The following is a 19,202-nucleotide window of genomic DNA, read 5'->3' on the forward strand; positions in this document are numbered from 1 at the left end:
TACTTACAACATTTGCGCACATGCGCAGTGTGACTATAGCCTGCTGTTAACATGGGAAGATACTTTGCCGGATTTTAGCTTGGTAACGTGCTCAGCTACTCTCAAGATCTAAACACATGGAACAACTTTACAACCAGCCTTAATTTTCACGGTCAAAACGCTGATTTTTTTTGACCCGCACAGCACACGTAGGTACGTTTCGTTTTTGTACTTGGTTGAAGTAACATTGGCCTAGCCATGCAGCTAATATATCATGGAAACTTGTTAGCTTGGTGGCTCATAACAGTAGTACAGTACTGTAGATTTATATGTTAGCGGATTTGTCGGGAGGATAGATGCCTGAACTTGTTCTGGAGTTCTGGGTAGTGTTAGGCAGTCATGTTTCTCTCTTTTTTTAATAGCTTCCAGGTTCACCTTGATGCAACATAGTTTATATTTAGTGTGGCTCACTGGCATGAGTATCAGGTGGACAGTACTATGGTGATATAAATTTTGTAGCTAGGAAAAAGCAAACAAAAATAAAATAGCAAATAGTGAGTAGAATAAAATAATTGAACTGATGAGAAATATTAGTAGATAAAGAGAGGGAGACTGACTGACTGAATGAATGAATGAATGAATGAATGGCTCATTACTGCACTTGAAGGTGAAAACAAGGTGCTAACAGGATAATTACCAACCAATATCCGTAAAATCAAGTGAAAGCAGCATCCCTAATTAATATAGTCACTGGGTGACAGTTAGTGGAGTTACCCCGTTAATAAGGATCATTGTATAACCCCAAAGTGTCTTAAATGAAGAAGGATCATCATCTCTTCTTACGACTTTTAAAATGACAAAAGATGCCATAATAACCTAATAAATGCAGTAAAAACACACACTAAATTACCCCTGTTTTAAAGTTTAAGCTTAGTATCTTAATTTTAGTTGATCTTCAATCCAAACTAGGGCTGCCACGATTTGTCGACTAGTCACGATTACGTCGACTATCAAAATCGTCGACGACTGATTTAATAGTCGACGTGTCGTTTGAAGCTTTGTAAGATCGCAAAAGACGCAGGAATAATAGCAGGATTTAAGAGTGTAATAACGGACTGAAACAGAAGATGGCAGCACAGCATGTACAAGGATGCCAGCTGCCGTTAAACCCCGAAGAAGAAGAAGCAGCTGTGTCCCAGAATTCATAGCGCGGCCCAGCTTAGTTTCCAACAATGGCGGTAGCTAGTTAGTTTTAATATTACTCTTATTATTCTTTCTGGGTCACAAAATAAACGTTTAACATATTTTCAGGCGATAATGTAGCTGTGTAAACCTCAAATATCTGCTCAGTTTATCAGGACACCACATATTTTCAAAAGCGCTCCGACGTTTTCGGAGACGTCTGTTACCCACTAGCTCGATAGCTAGCTGGGGGCTAGGTCACTAGCGCCGTGAGAACACCGGACTCCCGGCAAATTGTTTTCAAACCCACCGCCGTCTTTCGTGACTCAGGTTAAATATATATGAGTCACTTAGATAAATTAAAAATGTTATTGTTTGGCTTTTTTTTAGTATTTTATTTGTTCCTGAGTAAATCGGTTTGGCTGAGATTAAAGTTATAGTTTTTACACAGCTGAATAAACGTCAAGCAGACAGCTGATTATCAGAAGTGTGAGATGCTGGAGAATATACTCCGGTGTCCTGTTATATTTTAGATAGCAAGGAGTTTATTAAACTTTACCGAAACAATCTGCAAATTTCATTAAAATTGAATAAACTATCATCTTGTCTTTATTTTTAGTTAGCACCTTAAAAGCTTAAAGCTGTAAGCTAATGATAGTTATATAAGAGCAGATGCTGCTGGTGCAATAAGCTTTAGTTTTACGTCCAGTGGATGATGATCTGATTAGTCGACTAATCGCATAAATAATCGGTGACTAGTCGACTATCAAAATAATCGTTTGTGGCAGCCCTAATCCAAACTCAAACTGGGCTTTTCTAAAGTAAGGATCACTGGCTCAGTTAATACTGCACGTGAAGTGTGTGCGTTTCCTTGATAGACCGGGTTTTTGCAGTAGTTTATCCTGGTTGAAGAGTTTAGCTCTCATTCGACCAGACAGACCTGTGTGCTGGCATTGGATTTGGATATATATTTGGATTTTATATTTTGGGAACAGTTTTGGTTCTGCTTATTTTTCATATTTTTTTTAAATTGTCATGCGACAGAGAGGTTGGTGTATCATGATCATTCTTTTTTTGTTCTTTTGTTTGTTAGTTTTTTGCTTATTGTGGCTTATTTATGTAAGATCTTTTTCAACATAGGGCGTAAAAGTCCTTGAGGGCTGTGACATTAGAGACCAGTTTCTGTTTGGGAGTTGTCTTGTATGTAGTGATAGGAAAAGCTGCATCTTGCAGATTAGATTCATTAATGTTCATTGGGCTAAGTTAACAAATGGCTGACTAAGCAATGTGAATTTTTACTACTCCAACAATTTTTTCTTTTTCAAAATTAATTTAGATGAAGAAAGTAAATCCAACTTTACAAGGTGTTCAAATTTTAATGTTTGACAGAACTGATGAAATAAGTTGACGTCTTTGCAAATGTCACACTGGTGACATTAATAAGTCATATTTATATTAAATGCAGAATCACATGATTATGATTGAAATCAACTCACTACTGCTGGAAAGCTGATTTTCTTTCATCACCGTTTAAATGTGTAACTGAAAGAGTTACACAATCTATGATTCTAATCAAGGTCACGCTGGGACTAGTACAGCACACATCCACACCGGAATGTGAGGCGTAGGGCAGATAGCTTTATTTAGTTTACTTTTTTTGCTGTGTCTGTCCCTTTTTGCAAAGCTGCTTCTAGCAGTGAGCGTAATAATAAAGTTGTTGACGTGTAGCAGTCTGGTGTCACACATGACTGTCAATGCGCAAACTGAGATCTTGGCAATAAACAGTGGACCTGAGTGCGTCAGTGCAGAAAAAAATAAGAAAACAAAAAGTATACACACACACACACGTGCACGTGGAAGTGACAGGACAGTTAACTGAAATTTCTCTTACTGCTGTTTATGTGGAGAAACAGAACCTTTGCTTTAAGACATGATGGCGTGAGATCAATTTTATGTTTAAAAACTTGTGCAATGAGTGATGGGAGAGGGGAGTCACATGGTCATTAAGCTCAGGACAATGCATGAGTGAGAGTGAGGGTGGTCTCTGTTAAGGGACTTGCTGTGCTTTTGTAAGTCCAGAAAGTGATCCCTATGTCAATAGCATGACTTTGATCGTGAATTGTTTATTAGCAATTGCTTGTTCATATTTCATGGTTATGATAACTACACAATAATGCCACTCTGCATAGTTGCAAAGGTATTTGAAACCTTATTTTCAGTTTCTCCAGTTGTGGCTTCTGGCTTTGACCACACGAGAGCACATGAGGCCGGAGAGGCCGAAAATGAAGAAAGTGTTTTGTGGCCCAGAAATCAGCAACTTAAATCCTGATGGTTAGATCTAGACAATTACAAGCTTCATTTAAAAAGTTCATTATGTATTTATTTATTTTTTGATTTCTTCATTCATTTTGTGCAGTTTCACAAAGGTGTGAAGAGGTGCAAAAACAAGTAAAAATAAAAATATTTAGCAGTCTGTCTCCAGCTGTATGGCATGTCAACAGGAACGAGAAGGATCGTGGACAGCTTGATGTGGAAATCTGATAATTTTTCCTCCCAGGGATACAATCATAAAAAAAACCTTGCTGCTCTAAATGAACTTTTTAAACAGAAAACAGGTGGAAACTAAAGGCTTGAGGTAAAAATGTGATCGTTTTAATAGCTTCAGTAGAAATGTCAAATCACATTGTCCAAATAAATACATTAAAAAATATTTTTGAATTTATTTAGTTTATGCATTCCCTTTTACGTTTTGTTTTGTTTCTTAGCTTTCTGCCACATCTTTAAGACTGTTAATTTAAATACTGCTGCTGAGGAAACATGTCGTCTTATAATGCGCATTAATCAGGTCACATGATCAGGTGAAAGAAGTGGCACTGGAAACTTTGGTGGTTGGAAAAGCTGCCGAATCTTCACCATCTGCTCCTTGTCACATGGTCCTGCTGTGTGTCATGTGATTTCCGTGGCCCTTTGCTCCCTCTTTGTCAAACATCATGGTGTTATAAAAGTTATTTTGCAAGACTGAGGTTTCACATTTCATTCCTCAGTTTCCGTTACGAGCAGCACAGAGTGTGTGGTAGAAGTGAAACTTGGCTGACAGTGGTCAGCTCAGTGTTTCCTGTTAGACGATCCCATTAATGTAGTGTCCTTTGACTTGCTTTTAATGTTGCTTAGTCATTGTTATGACCTTCACCGTTCAGTGTTTTTCAATTTGTTTTCTTAAAGAGGAACAGAAATTGCTGCACAGTCATGTCTCGTGTTAAATAGTTTGTTCTTCCTTTTGAAAAATGTGTTTTGTTATAAAATTTTTCTTTACTCATGTTTTAATTCTCAGATTATGCAACTGTTGTCTTTTTGCAGGGAGGCTGATATTCATCCCTCATCTTCCCAGGGATCCCTCAGCCTGCCCTGATGAAGCCCAAGCAAGACGGAGACCTCCTGGAAGGTACACGTTTAAGATGACTGAAACATGACCCTTAAAATACAGACCCACTCAACATGTTGTCCAATATTAAACACTTTGGACATTTGGCTGTGGCTGGAGGCATATTCTGAGTCACAGGGAGCTTAATATTCAGATTATAATCAGCAAAAAATCTGAACGAGAATAAATCAGAAGAAGAATTGTAAATGACCCCGATTACTTCCTGGCTGACTACTTAATGCACACCTGTGGTGATATCTTGTCTTCCCAAAAAATAGCTTCCTCCCAGCTGAAATGATTCTCTGCGAAGAGATTTAAGAGCAGCACAACAAAACCTGAACAGACTGCAGATATTCATGTTCAGAAATCTGAACCAACAGGTGTCAAAAAACTGACAAGAAAGCAATTTAAGAAGTCAAATGCATTTTTCCGTGTAATCCCCACTCTGTATTATAATTACGCCAATTATGACCGGTAACATGAGCCAGTGAGTACACTGATAGCTGCTGTAACAGTGTTTTCCTTTATGACTTTAAATTATTTATCTTAAAAAGATAAACATGGTCCATCTTTTTAAAAGGCACACAGTGTGTTTACTGTGATAAACAGTAAAAACTCTGACGCTAATAAAACTTTGTCGCTAACTCAGATTCTTTGAAAAACTGTCTGTGCTTTTTTTCCCATGTGTGAGAAAGGGCGGGTTTTGTAATGTATTGACTTCCTCGAGCACATAGTGCGTGCGCCATATTTACTTCTCTCTCTGTGTGGGTCATTTTTAGAAAGGCGGGGTCACAGTGTCCTCGTAACAGCTCATGTCTAAAAAAAAAATGATGATAAAGGCAACGTCATATAAAAGCTAATACTTAGGCAACTGTGGACTTTAGGACCTTAGTGAGTTGGAGATGGAGGGGGCAAGACATGAAAAGTCCAAACTCAGTGAGTAGCAGTTCTCTGCATTTACATGCACTTTGGACAAACTATTATAGATCTGTTTCTTATTTTAATCTTGGAGTTGTTTTTTAGTTCTTTTGTTTTCTGGTGTTTTCATGTAGTTCTTTTCTTTTTTGCTGGAGTTTCTGAGGTTAACATGCAAACAATGTGGAGCTAATTACAGGTTACTGCTCAGCGAGTAAAGGCTTGTAATTTAAAGTCTTAGACCAAAGTGCTTGTGTTGCATGTAGATTAGAAGCAATGAGTTTTGTTTGCCTTTTTCCAGAGGGTGTACTTGTGCTGTTAGAAAGCCCCTGGATCCCAGACAAGTGTTAGATTGTGTGTCTCAAACGTTTTTCCAAGTGCAGTTAGACTGACAGAGTCAATATTTGATTATTTCAAGTATTTTAAGCAAGCTGCAAAACCTGCCAAAAAAACCCTTCCCTTAATTGTCAATTGTCATGCTTTATGTGTGAATTAGTGAATTTAGCTGAGATTTTTTTCTATCATAGTGATTATGCCACATCCATAAATCAGAGTTTCACAATAACTATACAGAGTTTAAAACAGCGCTTACGTCCAGATATAATAATGCGTCGCACTGGCACAAACTGGGTTCTGGCTTAATTTTTCTCAATGCGTAAAATATAGGGAGGAGAACATTTAAATCAAGCAAGTGTTCAGAAAACAGCGCAACCTTTTCAAATTAACTGCAAAATTAACCACGCCTATGACCGCCATTTGGGGATTGTGCTCACACGCTATTTTGCCCTCTTTAGTAAATCTGGCCCTCACAGTTGTTTTTTTTAACTACATCTCCATTGCTGCAATGTGTTTGGTCAACAGAAAACACGGGAGGATGTTGATAATGAATGAAAAGACGTGTGTAACGCTACCTAAGGGTACTCTGTGTGATGACTAATGAGAGTCCCTCTGTTTGTCCTGCTGTGCTTTCATCAGAGGACTCCCCTCAGGAGAATGGAGTCCACACAAACCAGTACAGCTCCATCTCCCCTCCTGCTTCACCTGTGGCCCAGGATGAACCCTTCTCCACATACTTTGAAGAGAGGGTGCCCATTCCAGACAGTGAAAACCAGGTACCACTGCCATCACAAATAGTGTGTTTCATTTAGACACACAGGAAAAATATTTTATTTGTAAGTATATGTTTTGCATATTATTTGATTCAAAAGGAAAATTCTGTTTCTGTTCAGTTGTTCAGTTTCCGTAAGCTCTGGGCTTTCACTGGACCGGGGTTTTTGATGAGCATTGCTTATCTGGATCCGGGGAACATCGAATCAGACCTGCAGTCTGGAGCTGCAGCTGGCTTTAAGGTGAATGAAAACGTTAATCCACCCAGAAAAATAAACTGTGGGTGTAGTTTTGCAGGCAGTGGAGGTAGATTTAGGAAAATAACAACTATACTTCGAATGTTTCAGGATTCAATCCTTTCACTTTATATTTCAGGAAGTAATTCTGTCTTCAGATACTTTCAGATACTTTTTCTTTTAAAAATATTACTGCCTTTTTTCTTCTTCTTCTTTTTTTTTTTTTAAGAAACCAGGGTCATATTTTGTCTCTAGCTCAGTACTTCACTTGTATAATAAGCTGCATGATTGCTCTGTTGTCTGCATCTATGATAACTCCCTTTTATTAATAAATAAATAAATATGCTGTGTTGCAGATAAAATGCTAATTTGAAATCTTAGTTTTAACTCTTTACCCCTTGAAAACTGATTAGAAGTAACTCTCGAGGCTTTTTTAAATCTGATCTGAAGGGTTTATGTCATATTTCAGGCCTGCTTATAAAACAAAATGACTGGGTTTGCATCCGACGTGAGGGAGGGTGATCTCTGCCCTTGCAGCTAAATCTTTGTTCATTATTTATTGAAGTGTTCAATCTCGTCATTAAGGGTACAGGGGAGGTTGTCAAAGGTCATTTTTATGTTGGAAAGTCTTAATGCATCTCACTGTATTGAGCAAACATGAACTCATACAAGAAATCTAGGGGTCTGTGCAGATGTGGCCACATGTGCTGATTTCGTGCTTCGCCTTCTTCAGCTCCTATGGGTTCTCCTTGTATCCACTATCATCGGGCTGCTGTTGCAGAGGCTGGCTGCTCGCCTCGGGGTGGTCACAGGGATGCACCTGGCTGAAGTCTGCAACCGCCAGTATTCCACCGTGAGCACCCCCCTCCACCCTCAAGACACACCTGAGTCACATCTTTCTTGTCTTTCATTATTTATAATACATTCTATTTAATTTCAGGTTCCTCGCATCATCCTCTGGCTGATGGTGGAACTGGCCATTATTGGCTCAGACATGCAGGAGGTCATTGGCTGTGCCATAGCTCTCAACCTCCTTTCTGTGGGCAGGTAACGTCTTTGACACTTGTATTGGAAAAGTTTATATGATTTTGCAGATTTACAAAAAAGGATTCTTTCTCGCTCAGGATCCCACTGTGGGGAGGAGTTCTCATCACCATCACAGACACATTCGTGTTCCTCTTTTTAGACAAATATGGTATGTGATTTGTTGATGCAGATATGCAACTGATGCAACCAGATTGGAACCCAAGTGATTACATATGTTTATATCTCTGCAGGACTGAGGAAACTTGAAGCTTTCTTTGGCTTTCTGATCACTATAATGGCTCTTAGTTTTGGTTATGAGGTACGTTTTGGTCACCTGAAGCATTTGTCACCCAGTGTGTGGCTGCATCACAGGGTTGATTTTGTGTTTTCTCCCTGTAGTATGTGCTGGTAAAACCGGACCAGGGGGAGTTGCTGAAGGGTATGTTTGTACCCTACTGTGCCGGCTGTGGGCCTGTGCAGCTGGAGCAGGCAGTGGGAATTGTAGGTGCTGTCATCATGCCCCACAACATCTACCTGCATTCAGCCTTGGTCAAGGTTAGAAACATCAATGTACTGTTGTGTGTAGACTAAGAGAAATTAGATTTTCCTAAATGAATGTGAAAACTGTTTCATGAATAACCTTATGAGTGGGAAAAAAAACATTTTAAAGTAACGTTTTTAAGCTTATTGTTTTTTATCTCCCCTCCTTATTCAGTCTCGGGAAGTCGACCGCAAAAATAAAAAGGAAGTCAAGGAAGCCAACAAGTACTTCTTCATTGAGTCGGCTATCGCCCTCTTTGTCTCCTTCCTCATCAATGTGTTTGTCGTCGCAGTCTTTGCTCAGGCCTTCTACAGTAAATCCAACATGGACGTGGTGAGTGTCCATGGCGCCATACTGAGGACTGTTGAAAGCGTGTGTGGGTCATTTTGAGATACAGTAAATTATAAGTGAAACAGTGGTGATCAAGTTGTTGCTGACTGTGTTCCTGCAGAATGCAATGTGCAATAAAACTGGCAGCCCTCACACAGATCTCTTCCCTCTTAACAACAACACACTCGAAGTGGACATTTACAAAGGGGTAAGTCCACAGTCTGTAAGTCTCTGCAGTTCTGATGAGCAGGTTGCATAATGTCTCATTTTGGAGCTACTAAAATAATACAGAATAACATCAGAGTAGAAAGGGAAGGAGCATCTAGCAGTTTATGGCTTGATTATCTAATTTTTTTTAATTAAAAAAAAACAAATGTTTTCCCCTTGTGTGACATTAAGACAGTGTAAACATATCATAGAGGTATTTTCACAAAATGGCTCCTTGGGTGTTTAGGTGTGTTTCTAGAGTTGAATCAAAGTGTTTTTACTCTTTACTTTCCTATTAATAATATCTAAAAAGGCTAATTTACACATTGTGTGAGTACCAATTTATTTTACCATTCATCACTTTGAAATGGCTGTTTGTCCTAGATTAGACTTTACCCAGATGAACATGTATGTTGACACTTAACTTTGTTTGATACATGTGTTCAGGGGATCGTCCTGGGGTGTTTCTTTGGACCAGCAGCTCTCTACATCTGGGCTATCGGTATTCTGGCAGCTGGACAGAGCTCCACCATGACGGGCACGTACTCTGGACAGTTTGTGATGGAGGTAGGAACACATGTTGGCACAGTGTATTTTACTTAGATACCACTTTCCTCTGTTTAAAAAAGGAAACAGCTCTGCACTGATGTTTCTGCTTTCGTGTTTTTAAGGGTTTCCTGAACCTGCGGTGGTCTCGTTTTGCACGGGTGCTGCTGACCCGCTCCATCGCCATCACGCCTACACTGCTGGTCGCCATTTTCCAGGATGTTCACCATTTGACTGGGATGAATGACTTTCTGAATGTGCTGCAGAGCCTGCAGGTCAGCACGAGTATCTTCCCCTCAGTGCAGTTTGTACTGAAACATTTTTGATGGTCTTTTTGTGTTCTTGTTAAAAATATTCACTCTTCTCATCCTTCAGCTTCCATTTGCTTTGATCCCAATTCTGACCTTCACAAGTCTGAAATCCATAATGAACGACTTTGCTAACGGATTGTAAGTGAAATAAATGTTTTAATAGTTTTTATTCTCTTCTTTATTAAGTACAAACTGTATGCATTTTACTCATAACTGACAGGATAATTATCTCAAGAAGCAAGCTTTTCTTGGCCCTTCATGTAGTTGAAGTCTGTGTACGATCAATGAATTTAACACAAATGAAAACATTAGCAGCACAGTCCAAAGCATCTCTTCCCGTAGCCTCGGAGTTTAGGGAAATAATGATGGACTGAGGCCAAGGAACAACTGATTTAGCGAAGTCCATTGTTTGACCCTGTTTGGTCTTTATCCAAATATAAAACCAAGCAACACAAAGTCCGGACCCCCAACTGTATTCTCTGGATGTTTTACTCAGGTCAGCATAAAAGGACTGGACTGACTCAGGTGTAGACGTGGTGTCATGTGACATACAGTCGACTCTGCTCAGAGTTGTCATTGTGACTGTTTACTTATCTAATGCACAGACGGGTCATTTATTAAATCAACCATATATTTATATTTAAGCTGTCTAAAATGGAGTTGCGCAAAATAGGAATTTATGCAGCAGTGTGACTAACTAACAGAAGTGAGTCTGTGTGTTTCTGGGAAAAAATGTGTTTCTGGTCAATTTGCAGTGTTAGGAAGTACCGGTATTTTGAGGACTCTGTTAGTTTAGAAAGCACAGGATTTCCCAATTGTCTAATCCAAAGTCTGTTTCCTCTAGGGGGTGGAAGATTTCGGGAGGTATCCTCATCCTGGGCGTTTGTGCAATCAACATATATTTTGTGATTGTTTATGTGACGGCCCTGAACAGCGTGGTGCTCTATGTTTTAGCTGCTCTCCTCTCTGTAGCCTATCTGGCCTTTGTGGCATACCTGGTGAGTTATGATTGCTGTTTCATGTCTAAATTGTTGTCTGTTGATGCCTGTAGTCTAATCTCATGTTGATAGGACTGCAGAGCATGTTTTCACACATCTTATTTTCTAATAACCAGAATTAGTCCTGGGTGGTATAACCAAAAGTCTGTCCATCCATCTATTTTCTGCCATTGATCTGGGTTCTGTTCATAGGAACCCAGATCGCCAGACCTCTCTCTCTCCAGCTCCTCTGAGTGAGACCGAGGTGTTTCAAAGCCAGCTGAGAGAAGTAATCTCTCCACTATGTCTCGGGTCTGCCCCATAATCTCGTCCCACATGCCCGAAAAGCATTACCCAGGAGGTATCCCCGTGAGATGTCCAAGCCCCCCTTCAATTGGCTTCTTTTGATGGGTGCCACAATCATTTCTTAAAAGATTTCTGCCTTTTTCATTTTGTATTACAGAATTATCTTAAATTTTATGCATTTCTTTTATTTTTATTTTTTACTGGTGTTTTTTTTTTTTTAGTAGGTTTACAGTGACATGCTTCTATTGGGATTATAGATCAGAAAACATTTGAATGTCATCAGAAAAATAAAGTAAAGAATGGTAAAAAAAAAATCTATTTTAAAACACCGTGTGTGCCCACAGCACAGAAGCAACATGACAAGAAATGAAGCAAGATGAGTCTAAACTTCATAAAACCCTAAATTCCAAAAGTTGAGATCACAGTTGTTATACTGGCAAATACAATATTACACTAAATCTTTCTGGCTGTGTATTGATGGCTGGAAAAAGCAAGATAACCCACCCAGCAGTAATCAGAACATATCGGTAGCAAATGAATAATATTTTTTTCAAAAATTTGAATGCTTCACTTTCTAGACATTGAAAAGGTGCACACACACAAAGTCTGTAATGTCCTCTCGCTTCTTCCTCCTTGCAGGCTTGGCACTGTCTGGTTGCCCTGGGCGTCTCCTGCCTGGACTGTTGTAGCAGGGTAAGCAATCGGCCCGCTGTGCTCATAGAGGAGCAGTCAGAGTACGACTCCTAAAGCTGAACACGACTGTAACCAACAGCATGTCTCTTTACTCTGGGCGCCCCGTACACAGCCGGGACTCTTTAGGATCATGAAAGCACATTTGACTTTTATTTTTTAAAGGGCTGGATATCTTGGGGGTTTTTTTAAGATATCTGTCTGGGAGCCTTTTTTTAGGCTCTCAGACATTCATATGACACCAGCACAGGATGTTATCTTCCAGCATTTGATACTTCAGCCAAGTAGAAATGTGATGATTTTTAAACTCTAATTTAACCTATGATTTGTCCTGCTCTTAATCACCCTAATCCTCCCAGTGTGAAGCCACACTGCACATTTTATGATTCCCACTCAGTCTACCTCAATATCCTTTATTTTATTTTTTTAATCTCAGAGTCAGCTCTCTTCAAGTGTGACTCATTAGCTTAAAAAACAAGTCTAATACTGCTAGATAATGTCTAAAAATAATATTATGACACATGAGAGTCAAATGTCCAATAGATATCCAGCCCTTATATTACAGGGGTTTTTTTTTGTTTTCAGCATTCTTGTCTAGCATATCGAAGAATTTACAGTGGCATCTTTGAGCATCATGCACATCTTTCACTTGTTGCTTCTTGTGTTTGGAGTCCGAGCTTAGAGTGCACGTGTAGTTAATGCACAAGTCTGTAAAAATACATTTTAAATCAGAGCCAGAAAACAGAAAAACTGACTTGAATGGAGGAAAGTCTGAAAGTCACCTTATCATTTCCAAAATTGGTGTGTGTCTGGCCCCTGAAAGCTGCTTTAATAATGTTTTTAATGCACAAATGATCGATGAAATTAATTCCTGAGTGCACATTAGTGACACAGGCAAGCAGGTGAAGCTTTGTGTGACTGCAGCATCATCCCCCGAGCCTCTGTTAGCACCTCTGTAGTTTATGATGCCAGAGACTCAGGTTGAAGTGAGCCCATCAGTGAAATCATACTTGTGTTTTTAGCAGTGTGCAGAAGCGTCCTTTGCTTTCAAGCCTTTATTGCATGTGCAAAAATAATGATTTTGTGCATTCTTTTTATTTTTGTTTGTTTTCTGCGATACCAAATTAACCTCAGTACTATATTTGTTATTTTTTGTTGAACTTCAGGTATACAATAGTAAGATGTGTATAACTGATGGGGAAGGTGGATTTATGTGCATGTGCTCTAGTACAACACTGTAATCATTTAAAGTTGTTAGGACTGTGTTTGAGTAGCAGCCATGACAAAGGATGTTGTGTTTATGTATTAAAATCCATAACCACAAGTTTGTGTGTGCGGTACAGTGTGTAGGGCACACAAGTCATTTATGAACAAAGTTTAGAAATCTCACAGCTCATATTAAAATGCAGATTCACTCATGTGTATACATTATACAGTTTCCCAAGCTAATGACTCCACTCTGAGACCTCCTAATGTTTTACTGTGAAGTTAAGTAGTCACATGATAGCGTGATTATCAAGTGGGGAATAAAATAGTTTGTTTTTGTTGCCTTATTTATTTTCTGTCCTGGCTTTGTTAGTCAGACCAGTTTGCAGGACAGTTGTATACCCTGTTTTTATAGAAAAACAACAGACATGTTTTTAAATAAAGCAATAAAAGATTATTCAGGTGAGGAAAGGTGGATTTAATTTTTTTTTATAATTGTTTATGTTTCGGCTGTCACCATTTGTCAGTTCAGTTTCAGCTGTGACTGATGTTAGCCTTCACACAGCCCTCACTCAGCTGCTCTTTGTCCCGGTAGCATGCTCAATATCAGTAAAGTGACGATGATTAGACTGTGAATGAGTTTTAGCAGCCAACACTGACGAGCCTCTTCTTCCAGTTTTACAACAAAGAAGATTAAAATTGCTGTGACATTGCACAATATAATAAACTGTATTAAAGCTCCTGACTTGGCAATATCCAAGTAGCATGTACATACTGACCAATAAGATGAGAGTACGATGAGCTGTGTGGGGCACTGTAAACACAGTAAAGGCCTCGAGTTTTTTTCAGATGTTTTTGTGTTAAAATTCTCTCTCTGGCGTGGTGGTTCAACATTTCTGCTCTTGTATAAAGTTCTCAAAAGCTTTTCTAAGATTTCTAAAGCTGTTCTTAGACGTGATAGAAATATGTTTCAGGTGAACGTGAGTTTGTCTTATATAAATAACTTCTCTGGCAATAAAACAAACATGACAGACGAACATTTGAACTGTTACAGAGAAAACTGTGTCTACTCTCAAATTATATCATGTGGTTCTCTGGTCATTTCTGTTTTCTTCCCTCTTTTGGAGGTTGAATGAAAAGCTGTTATTTTTCTGCTGCTGGATGAAGCCGCTGTGTCTCCGAAATAAATTCACATTATGGATATAAGGACATTTGTTTGCGTCTTCTGTGTGAAAGTCCTAACATGGACTCAGGATTACTGTGTTTTTAACTTTTAAGTAGCTGAGTAAATGATAATCTTAAAGCCCATCTTTGTTTTTTAAAAGATAACTCTCCTCACTGTAAAACCCCAAACAGTAGAGTAAAGGTGTTAAACTGATGTGTTTAGAATAGTTAGCTAAATTACAAAAATCTTCATTTCTCCTTACTGGTGCTGTTTGAGGGTGTAGCACCTCCTAGTAGGCTATAGAAATGTTCTTTTTCAGGACTTTCCAGGATTAAATGAGGAAAGTCTGACCCAAGGTGAGCACATTTTAATGAATCTGCAGTCATAAAACAATCAATATCAAATCCTGAACTGATTTAACTCTATTAATCACCAATTACAGTGCATTGTTGATTGCAATGATTTAGTTTAAAACTCTGACATTTCATCCTGTTTGTAAGTAAAGAACCAACACCTGGCAATCCATATTCTCCAGATTTATGGTCGAACTAAAAAAGAGTGAATAATACGTATGTAGAGTAACATAAAAAGGATTTGGTAACACAGATGGTTTCCCGAGTCATCAGAAGAAGAGTGTGTGTGTGTGTGTGTGCGCGCGCTTAGTTTACTATATTTTTATTTAAGCCGATGCTGACTCTCCACTGATTTCTCTAAATGTTAGCATATTTTAAGAGCTTACATTTTCTATGAAAACCAAAACAAGTTCTGGCAAAATCAAATAAAAATGCTTAACAATTAAATCATGCTCAGCTGATTTGTCTTCAGTGTGTGACTGTTCCTCTGAGTAATGAGAGCTCCATGTCCTCTTCTCTTCCAGATGCAGCTGGGTGTGTCGCGTCACACAGACATGTACTTACTGAACGATATGGACTCTAATGCATTGGTGGACAGATGAAGGACACTCAGAGCAGGTGCTTGACTGTGGTGTAGACACCGTTAGATGACCCGACTGAAGCGTGGGACCACTGAAACTCGGCTAGTATGTGTTAGTCTTCACCCCCTCGGTGCCTGAGGTGTTTTTAAAGTGTCCTTACAGAACGCCCACGGATGATCGTGACGTTTTCATTCACAAATATCTCCAGCAGCTTCGGCTCTTGCAGAAGAATAATGTTTAAGAAAGCAGTGTTTAATTAGAAGATGTGTTTAAACAGTTGCTGTGGCTGTAACTATATAAGGTTAGACGCTACAGCCATGAAGCAGACAAAATAAACTGACAGCGCGTGATGTTGAATTGCCCAAGTCGTAATTCAGAGAAATAGTGCGCTCGAGGCTGCACGCTATTCCACATGAAGGTGCTCGTGGTTTTTGTTTTAATTACCCGTTTAACTTGTTCCTGTTTTGCCTCACATGATCTTAAAAAGAGATCTCATTGGATCTTTTAGATATCCTCACATAGTCACAACAAGAAGGCAGAAAACCAATCACACTCGAGCGCTGTAGGGTTAATTTATATGATGTTAAAGTCAAAAGCTGCTGCATTATGGGTTTTTTATTTGTTCAAGACAAAGAGATTCCTGCAATAATGAGATTCAGTTAGATGTTAATATTAGACCAATATTAGACCAATAAATTGATAGAATATATTGAATATGTACATAACCCTTGTTGATCTTATTTATGTGTCATTAGTCAACATTTTTCCCCATGTTTAAGTCTCTTTTAATATATTGCATATAAAAGAGGTGACAGTTTTATGTCACTCTCATTCGACAGCTGCTTCGTCGTTGAGATGAATCCCTCCAAACTTTCTTTTTAAAATTAATTTATTTTTTTAAGTATTAAGTATTCAAGATCTCCTTACTGCAGTGGGATTTAATAAGTGTCCAAAAATATTTTTTTTAAAAGATGCAGACTTTAAATTAAATATTAATGTGTCCAGTTTTAGCACATTTACATTCCCATTAAATGCATCTATGAATTTTCTGTCATAGCAGTGGTTCAATATGACTGATCAGTGCAGAGATCAGAGTCCAGTCAGCTCAGTGTTTCTCTTTTGTTAATTAATTTTTGTGTTATTCATTCTTCCCTTTTATTGTTCTTAGTTTTTCTTCAAAGTTAATCTTATGGTCAGTTTATTCCAGTATTTTATTTATGCTATTTGTTTTAAATGCTTTTTTTTTTTAGCTTTGGCTTTTGAGAGTGTTAGAGCTGCCTTTTTTTTCTTTTTTTTTTGATTATGCCAAATGTGTGCAGAGGTGTGATGTTCACTGTGTTATCTACAGAGAAACAAAGCGATTGTTTAATTCTGAAATCTTACTGGGAGAGTAAAATTGGCAGCTGAGGGGAGCCGGTGGAAAATGGTGTATCTCCAAGCCATCAACTCTGGTATTTCTTGTTGCTGAAAGCTGGTTTTCAAGTCCTGGTGGAGTTTGTTTCCAATATCAGAGAAGACAGTGCCTAACATCAGAGAGCTTATATGAGAAATTGTGATCAACTGTGAAACACAGATGCTTGTTCGTTTGCTCCACAACAGTGAAGATGTAGTATAGAGAAAGCACTGGTCAAGACAACGGGGAACTGGAGAAAATAATAAAATGAAACTATAAGCAAATCTGAAATAGGACACTTGAGAAGCAGTTTAATGAACCGAACCTTTCCACTGACCAAATATGAACTGTAGGTTATATTTACTGTGCAGATGACCACAGTGCCTCATGTTTTTACCACTGTGCCTCATTTAGGGCATCCTGAGCACAAAAAGAACAAATCAGCACTTGATTGCAAAAGAAGCGTATAATTGAAAGAATGGAAATTACACTTTAAGCTGTTTGTTTGAGGGTTTATTTAATTTGGAGGACCATTAATGGGTTAAATGCTAGAAACGTGTGTGGTCTTTTATGCAAATGTCACTGAACATATCTCCATGTTGAGTTGTATTTGTTAGAATAAGATGTACGTCTCTCTATGCCACCTTGGCAGTGTTACGAGGTTTTCTCTGATTGGTGCATCACGTTTCACGTTGTAAACATGATTTGAATTCAGAAACACCTGCCGAAGACCATTTTTAGGTTTCATGTCTAGACAGAAAACTGATGCTGTATTATATTGTGATTTTTTTCTGGAACTCTAAAACCGTTAAGTGTGGCACAGTATTGGAACGTCTATCTAAAGGGCCACAGTTTAAATTACCTGCTGTCTGTATGTTTTTTGTTTTTGTTTGTTAGTTTGAATGGTGCTCTTGGTAAATAAAAATAGACTTTATTTCAGTTTCTGTCTTTCCTTTGTTAAATTCATACTTGGACTGAATGTTGAACAACTTCTTACTCTTTATCCCTCATAACGTTTTCTCTGTATCGTTCTTCCTGGTGTTGGACTTTTTTTTAGCATCTAAGTAACAAATATGAAATTAGTTCATGTTGACAGTCACAGAATGTAAATGTGACCATCAATCAGAGCATTCAGAGATATTGCGAAATTGAAAGATTTAATAATCACCTAGGAAAGGAAGAGAAAGTTATTAGATTTGTGAACGTGTTTCCAGTATGTTCCGAGAGTAACTTATAACTTATTACAAGTAAAAAATTAAGTGTTTATTGATTTTTATTTTATTTTTAAATCTTTTACATAGTTTGCTGTCTGACAAGAAAAAAAACTAACATTAGTATCAGTTGCTCATTATTCTGGTGGTCTGCATTTGGTTTTATAGGAAAAGAGTAGGAAGAAAAAACAAATAAAATCAGTGCTTTTGTTCAGTCTTACTGTCCAAAACCACCAGCCAGTTGTTTAAGGACAAATTTAATGTGTGAGAAAAAGAAGTGCAAGTCTCAGTTTTTTTTTTTGCATGATAAAGAAATGTTGCTGCATTACATAAATAAAAATGTACCAGCATGAATAAATTAATGTTTAATATTACAGATTATTAAAATTAAATAAAAATCTATCGTTAAGTGATGACGTAATTTCCGTTTCCGGATCCAAACACCCGTGTTCAACATGCCGCAGTGCTGTGTTCCTTTTTGTTTTAACTATTCTGGATCAAAAAAAAACACGAATTTGTCATTTCACCGCTTTCCTTGTGACGAGAAAGAGAAGCAGAAGTGGCTGCACGCGATAAGGTACGTTACAATTCCAAAGTGAATGAATAAACTTGTAAGATGAACGCAAGTGTGGTCTTACTTTAGTTAGCTAATATAGCTAGCGTTGAACAACTAAAACCCGCTAATAAAAAAACCATCCTACTTTGGCACACCGTCCTACCGTACAGTTTATGAACATTTCTGCTCTCACACAATAATTCCAGCAATTATGCAATTAATTTTACCCGTCAAATTATACTTCTAGCTCATATTCACAAACAGGACTGTTTGCCACTTAATTTTGTGTTGTGCGCATGCGCAGAAACAACCGGTAGGACGGATTCCCAGAACATCCTGGCTTCTACGAATTTTACATAGGCTATGGATTTTATCATGTTTTCTTATTACGAAGATATCAACGCGGTTTGGATGTCATTTTTATTTCTCTAAGCAAAGATTGAAAGCTATGGGTCAATTTGCCATAACTACACAGCTTTCTACTCTTGGAGGATTAAAAATGACACATGAAAAGCGATCATGTCTTCATAGTAAGAACACCCACTAAAATCCATAGCCTACGTGAGAGTTAATGACCAAAACAGAGACTTAACTACCAAATGGTTAGCTATATGTGTCAGCATTTATCTTTCTGGTAAGCTTAAAAGCCAATAATACACACAAAAAAAGTTGTGTAAGATTATACTAATTACGGTCACTGTTAAACATAAGTAACAAAGGGCTACCATGTGATGAATAATTTCTCTCTCCCTTTTTAAACACTTCTACAGCCGTCTTAACTTCACCCCAAACTGCAACTCAAGAGTCTGCAGCTGGCATTTCCCTGAAGGAAAAGCTGCGGGGCCAACAAGATTTGCATGGAACGAGGAGTCTTTTCACTTCTCAGATGAAGAAAAACACCCTGTGCATAAAAAGAAAAAAGAACAGGTCCCAGCTAGTGGTGAAAATGAGTGTGAAAGATCA

At 38.2% G+C, this 19,202-nt stretch overlaps 1 protein-coding gene across 6 annotated transcripts; it reads left to right on the plus strand.

The window, feature by feature from the left end:
- The first annotated feature begins 21 nt into the window (after positions 1-21).
- Positions 22-17,411, plus strand: LOC309706032 (natural resistance-associated macrophage protein 2-like). 6 transcript variants are annotated; one of them, XM_082532226.1, is made up of 18 exons: positions 975-1,217; positions 3,578-3,796; positions 4,519-4,603; positions 6,473-6,609; positions 6,727-6,846; positions 7,574-7,693; positions 7,781-7,887; positions 7,965-8,035; positions 8,118-8,185; positions 8,266-8,421; positions 8,582-8,740; positions 8,859-8,945; positions 9,392-9,511; positions 9,616-9,765; positions 9,866-9,939; positions 10,646-10,799; positions 11,724-11,777; positions 15,023-17,411. In XM_082532226.1, the coding sequence occupies exons 3-18, from the start codon at positions 4,570-4,572 to the stop codon at positions 15,098-15,100; spliced, it is 1,689 nt and encodes a 562-aa protein (XP_082388352.1). In that variant the 5' UTR covers positions 975-1,217; positions 3,578-3,796; positions 4,519-4,569; the 3' UTR covers positions 15,101-17,411. The 6 variants fall into 6 exon arrangements, with proteins under 6 accessions (XP_082388349.1, XP_082388353.1, XP_082388350.1 ...); XM_082532223.1 differs by lacking the exons at positions 975-1,217; positions 3,578-3,796 and adding an exon at positions 22-192; XM_082532227.1 differs by lacking the exons at positions 975-1,217; positions 3,578-3,796 and adding an exon at positions 22-192 and having other exon boundaries at positions 4,550-4,603.
- The last annotated feature ends 1,791 nt before the right edge of the window (positions 17,412-19,202 follow it).

This window comes from Aulonocara stuartgranti, assembly GCF_965226115.1.
Source record: "Aulonocara stuartgranti genome assembly, chromosome: 5".
NCBI lineage: Eukaryota > Metazoa > Chordata > Actinopteri > Cichliformes > Cichlidae > Aulonocara > Aulonocara stuartgranti.

Bases quoted from the DNA above. Each gene is read 5' to 3' on its own strand.
- LOC309706032 (XM_082532223.1), top strand. From the start codon at position 4,570: ATGAAGCCCAAGCAAGACGGAGACCTCCTGGAAG. The intron at 6,610-6,726 runs GTACCACTGCCA...GTTTCTGTTCAG, and splicing joins TTCCAGACAGTGAAAACCAG to TTGTTCAGTTTCCGTAAGCT. The intron at 9,766-9,865 runs GTCAGCACGAGT...CTCATCCTTCAG, and splicing joins ATGTGCTGCAGAGCCTGCAG to CTTCCATTTGCTTTGATCCC.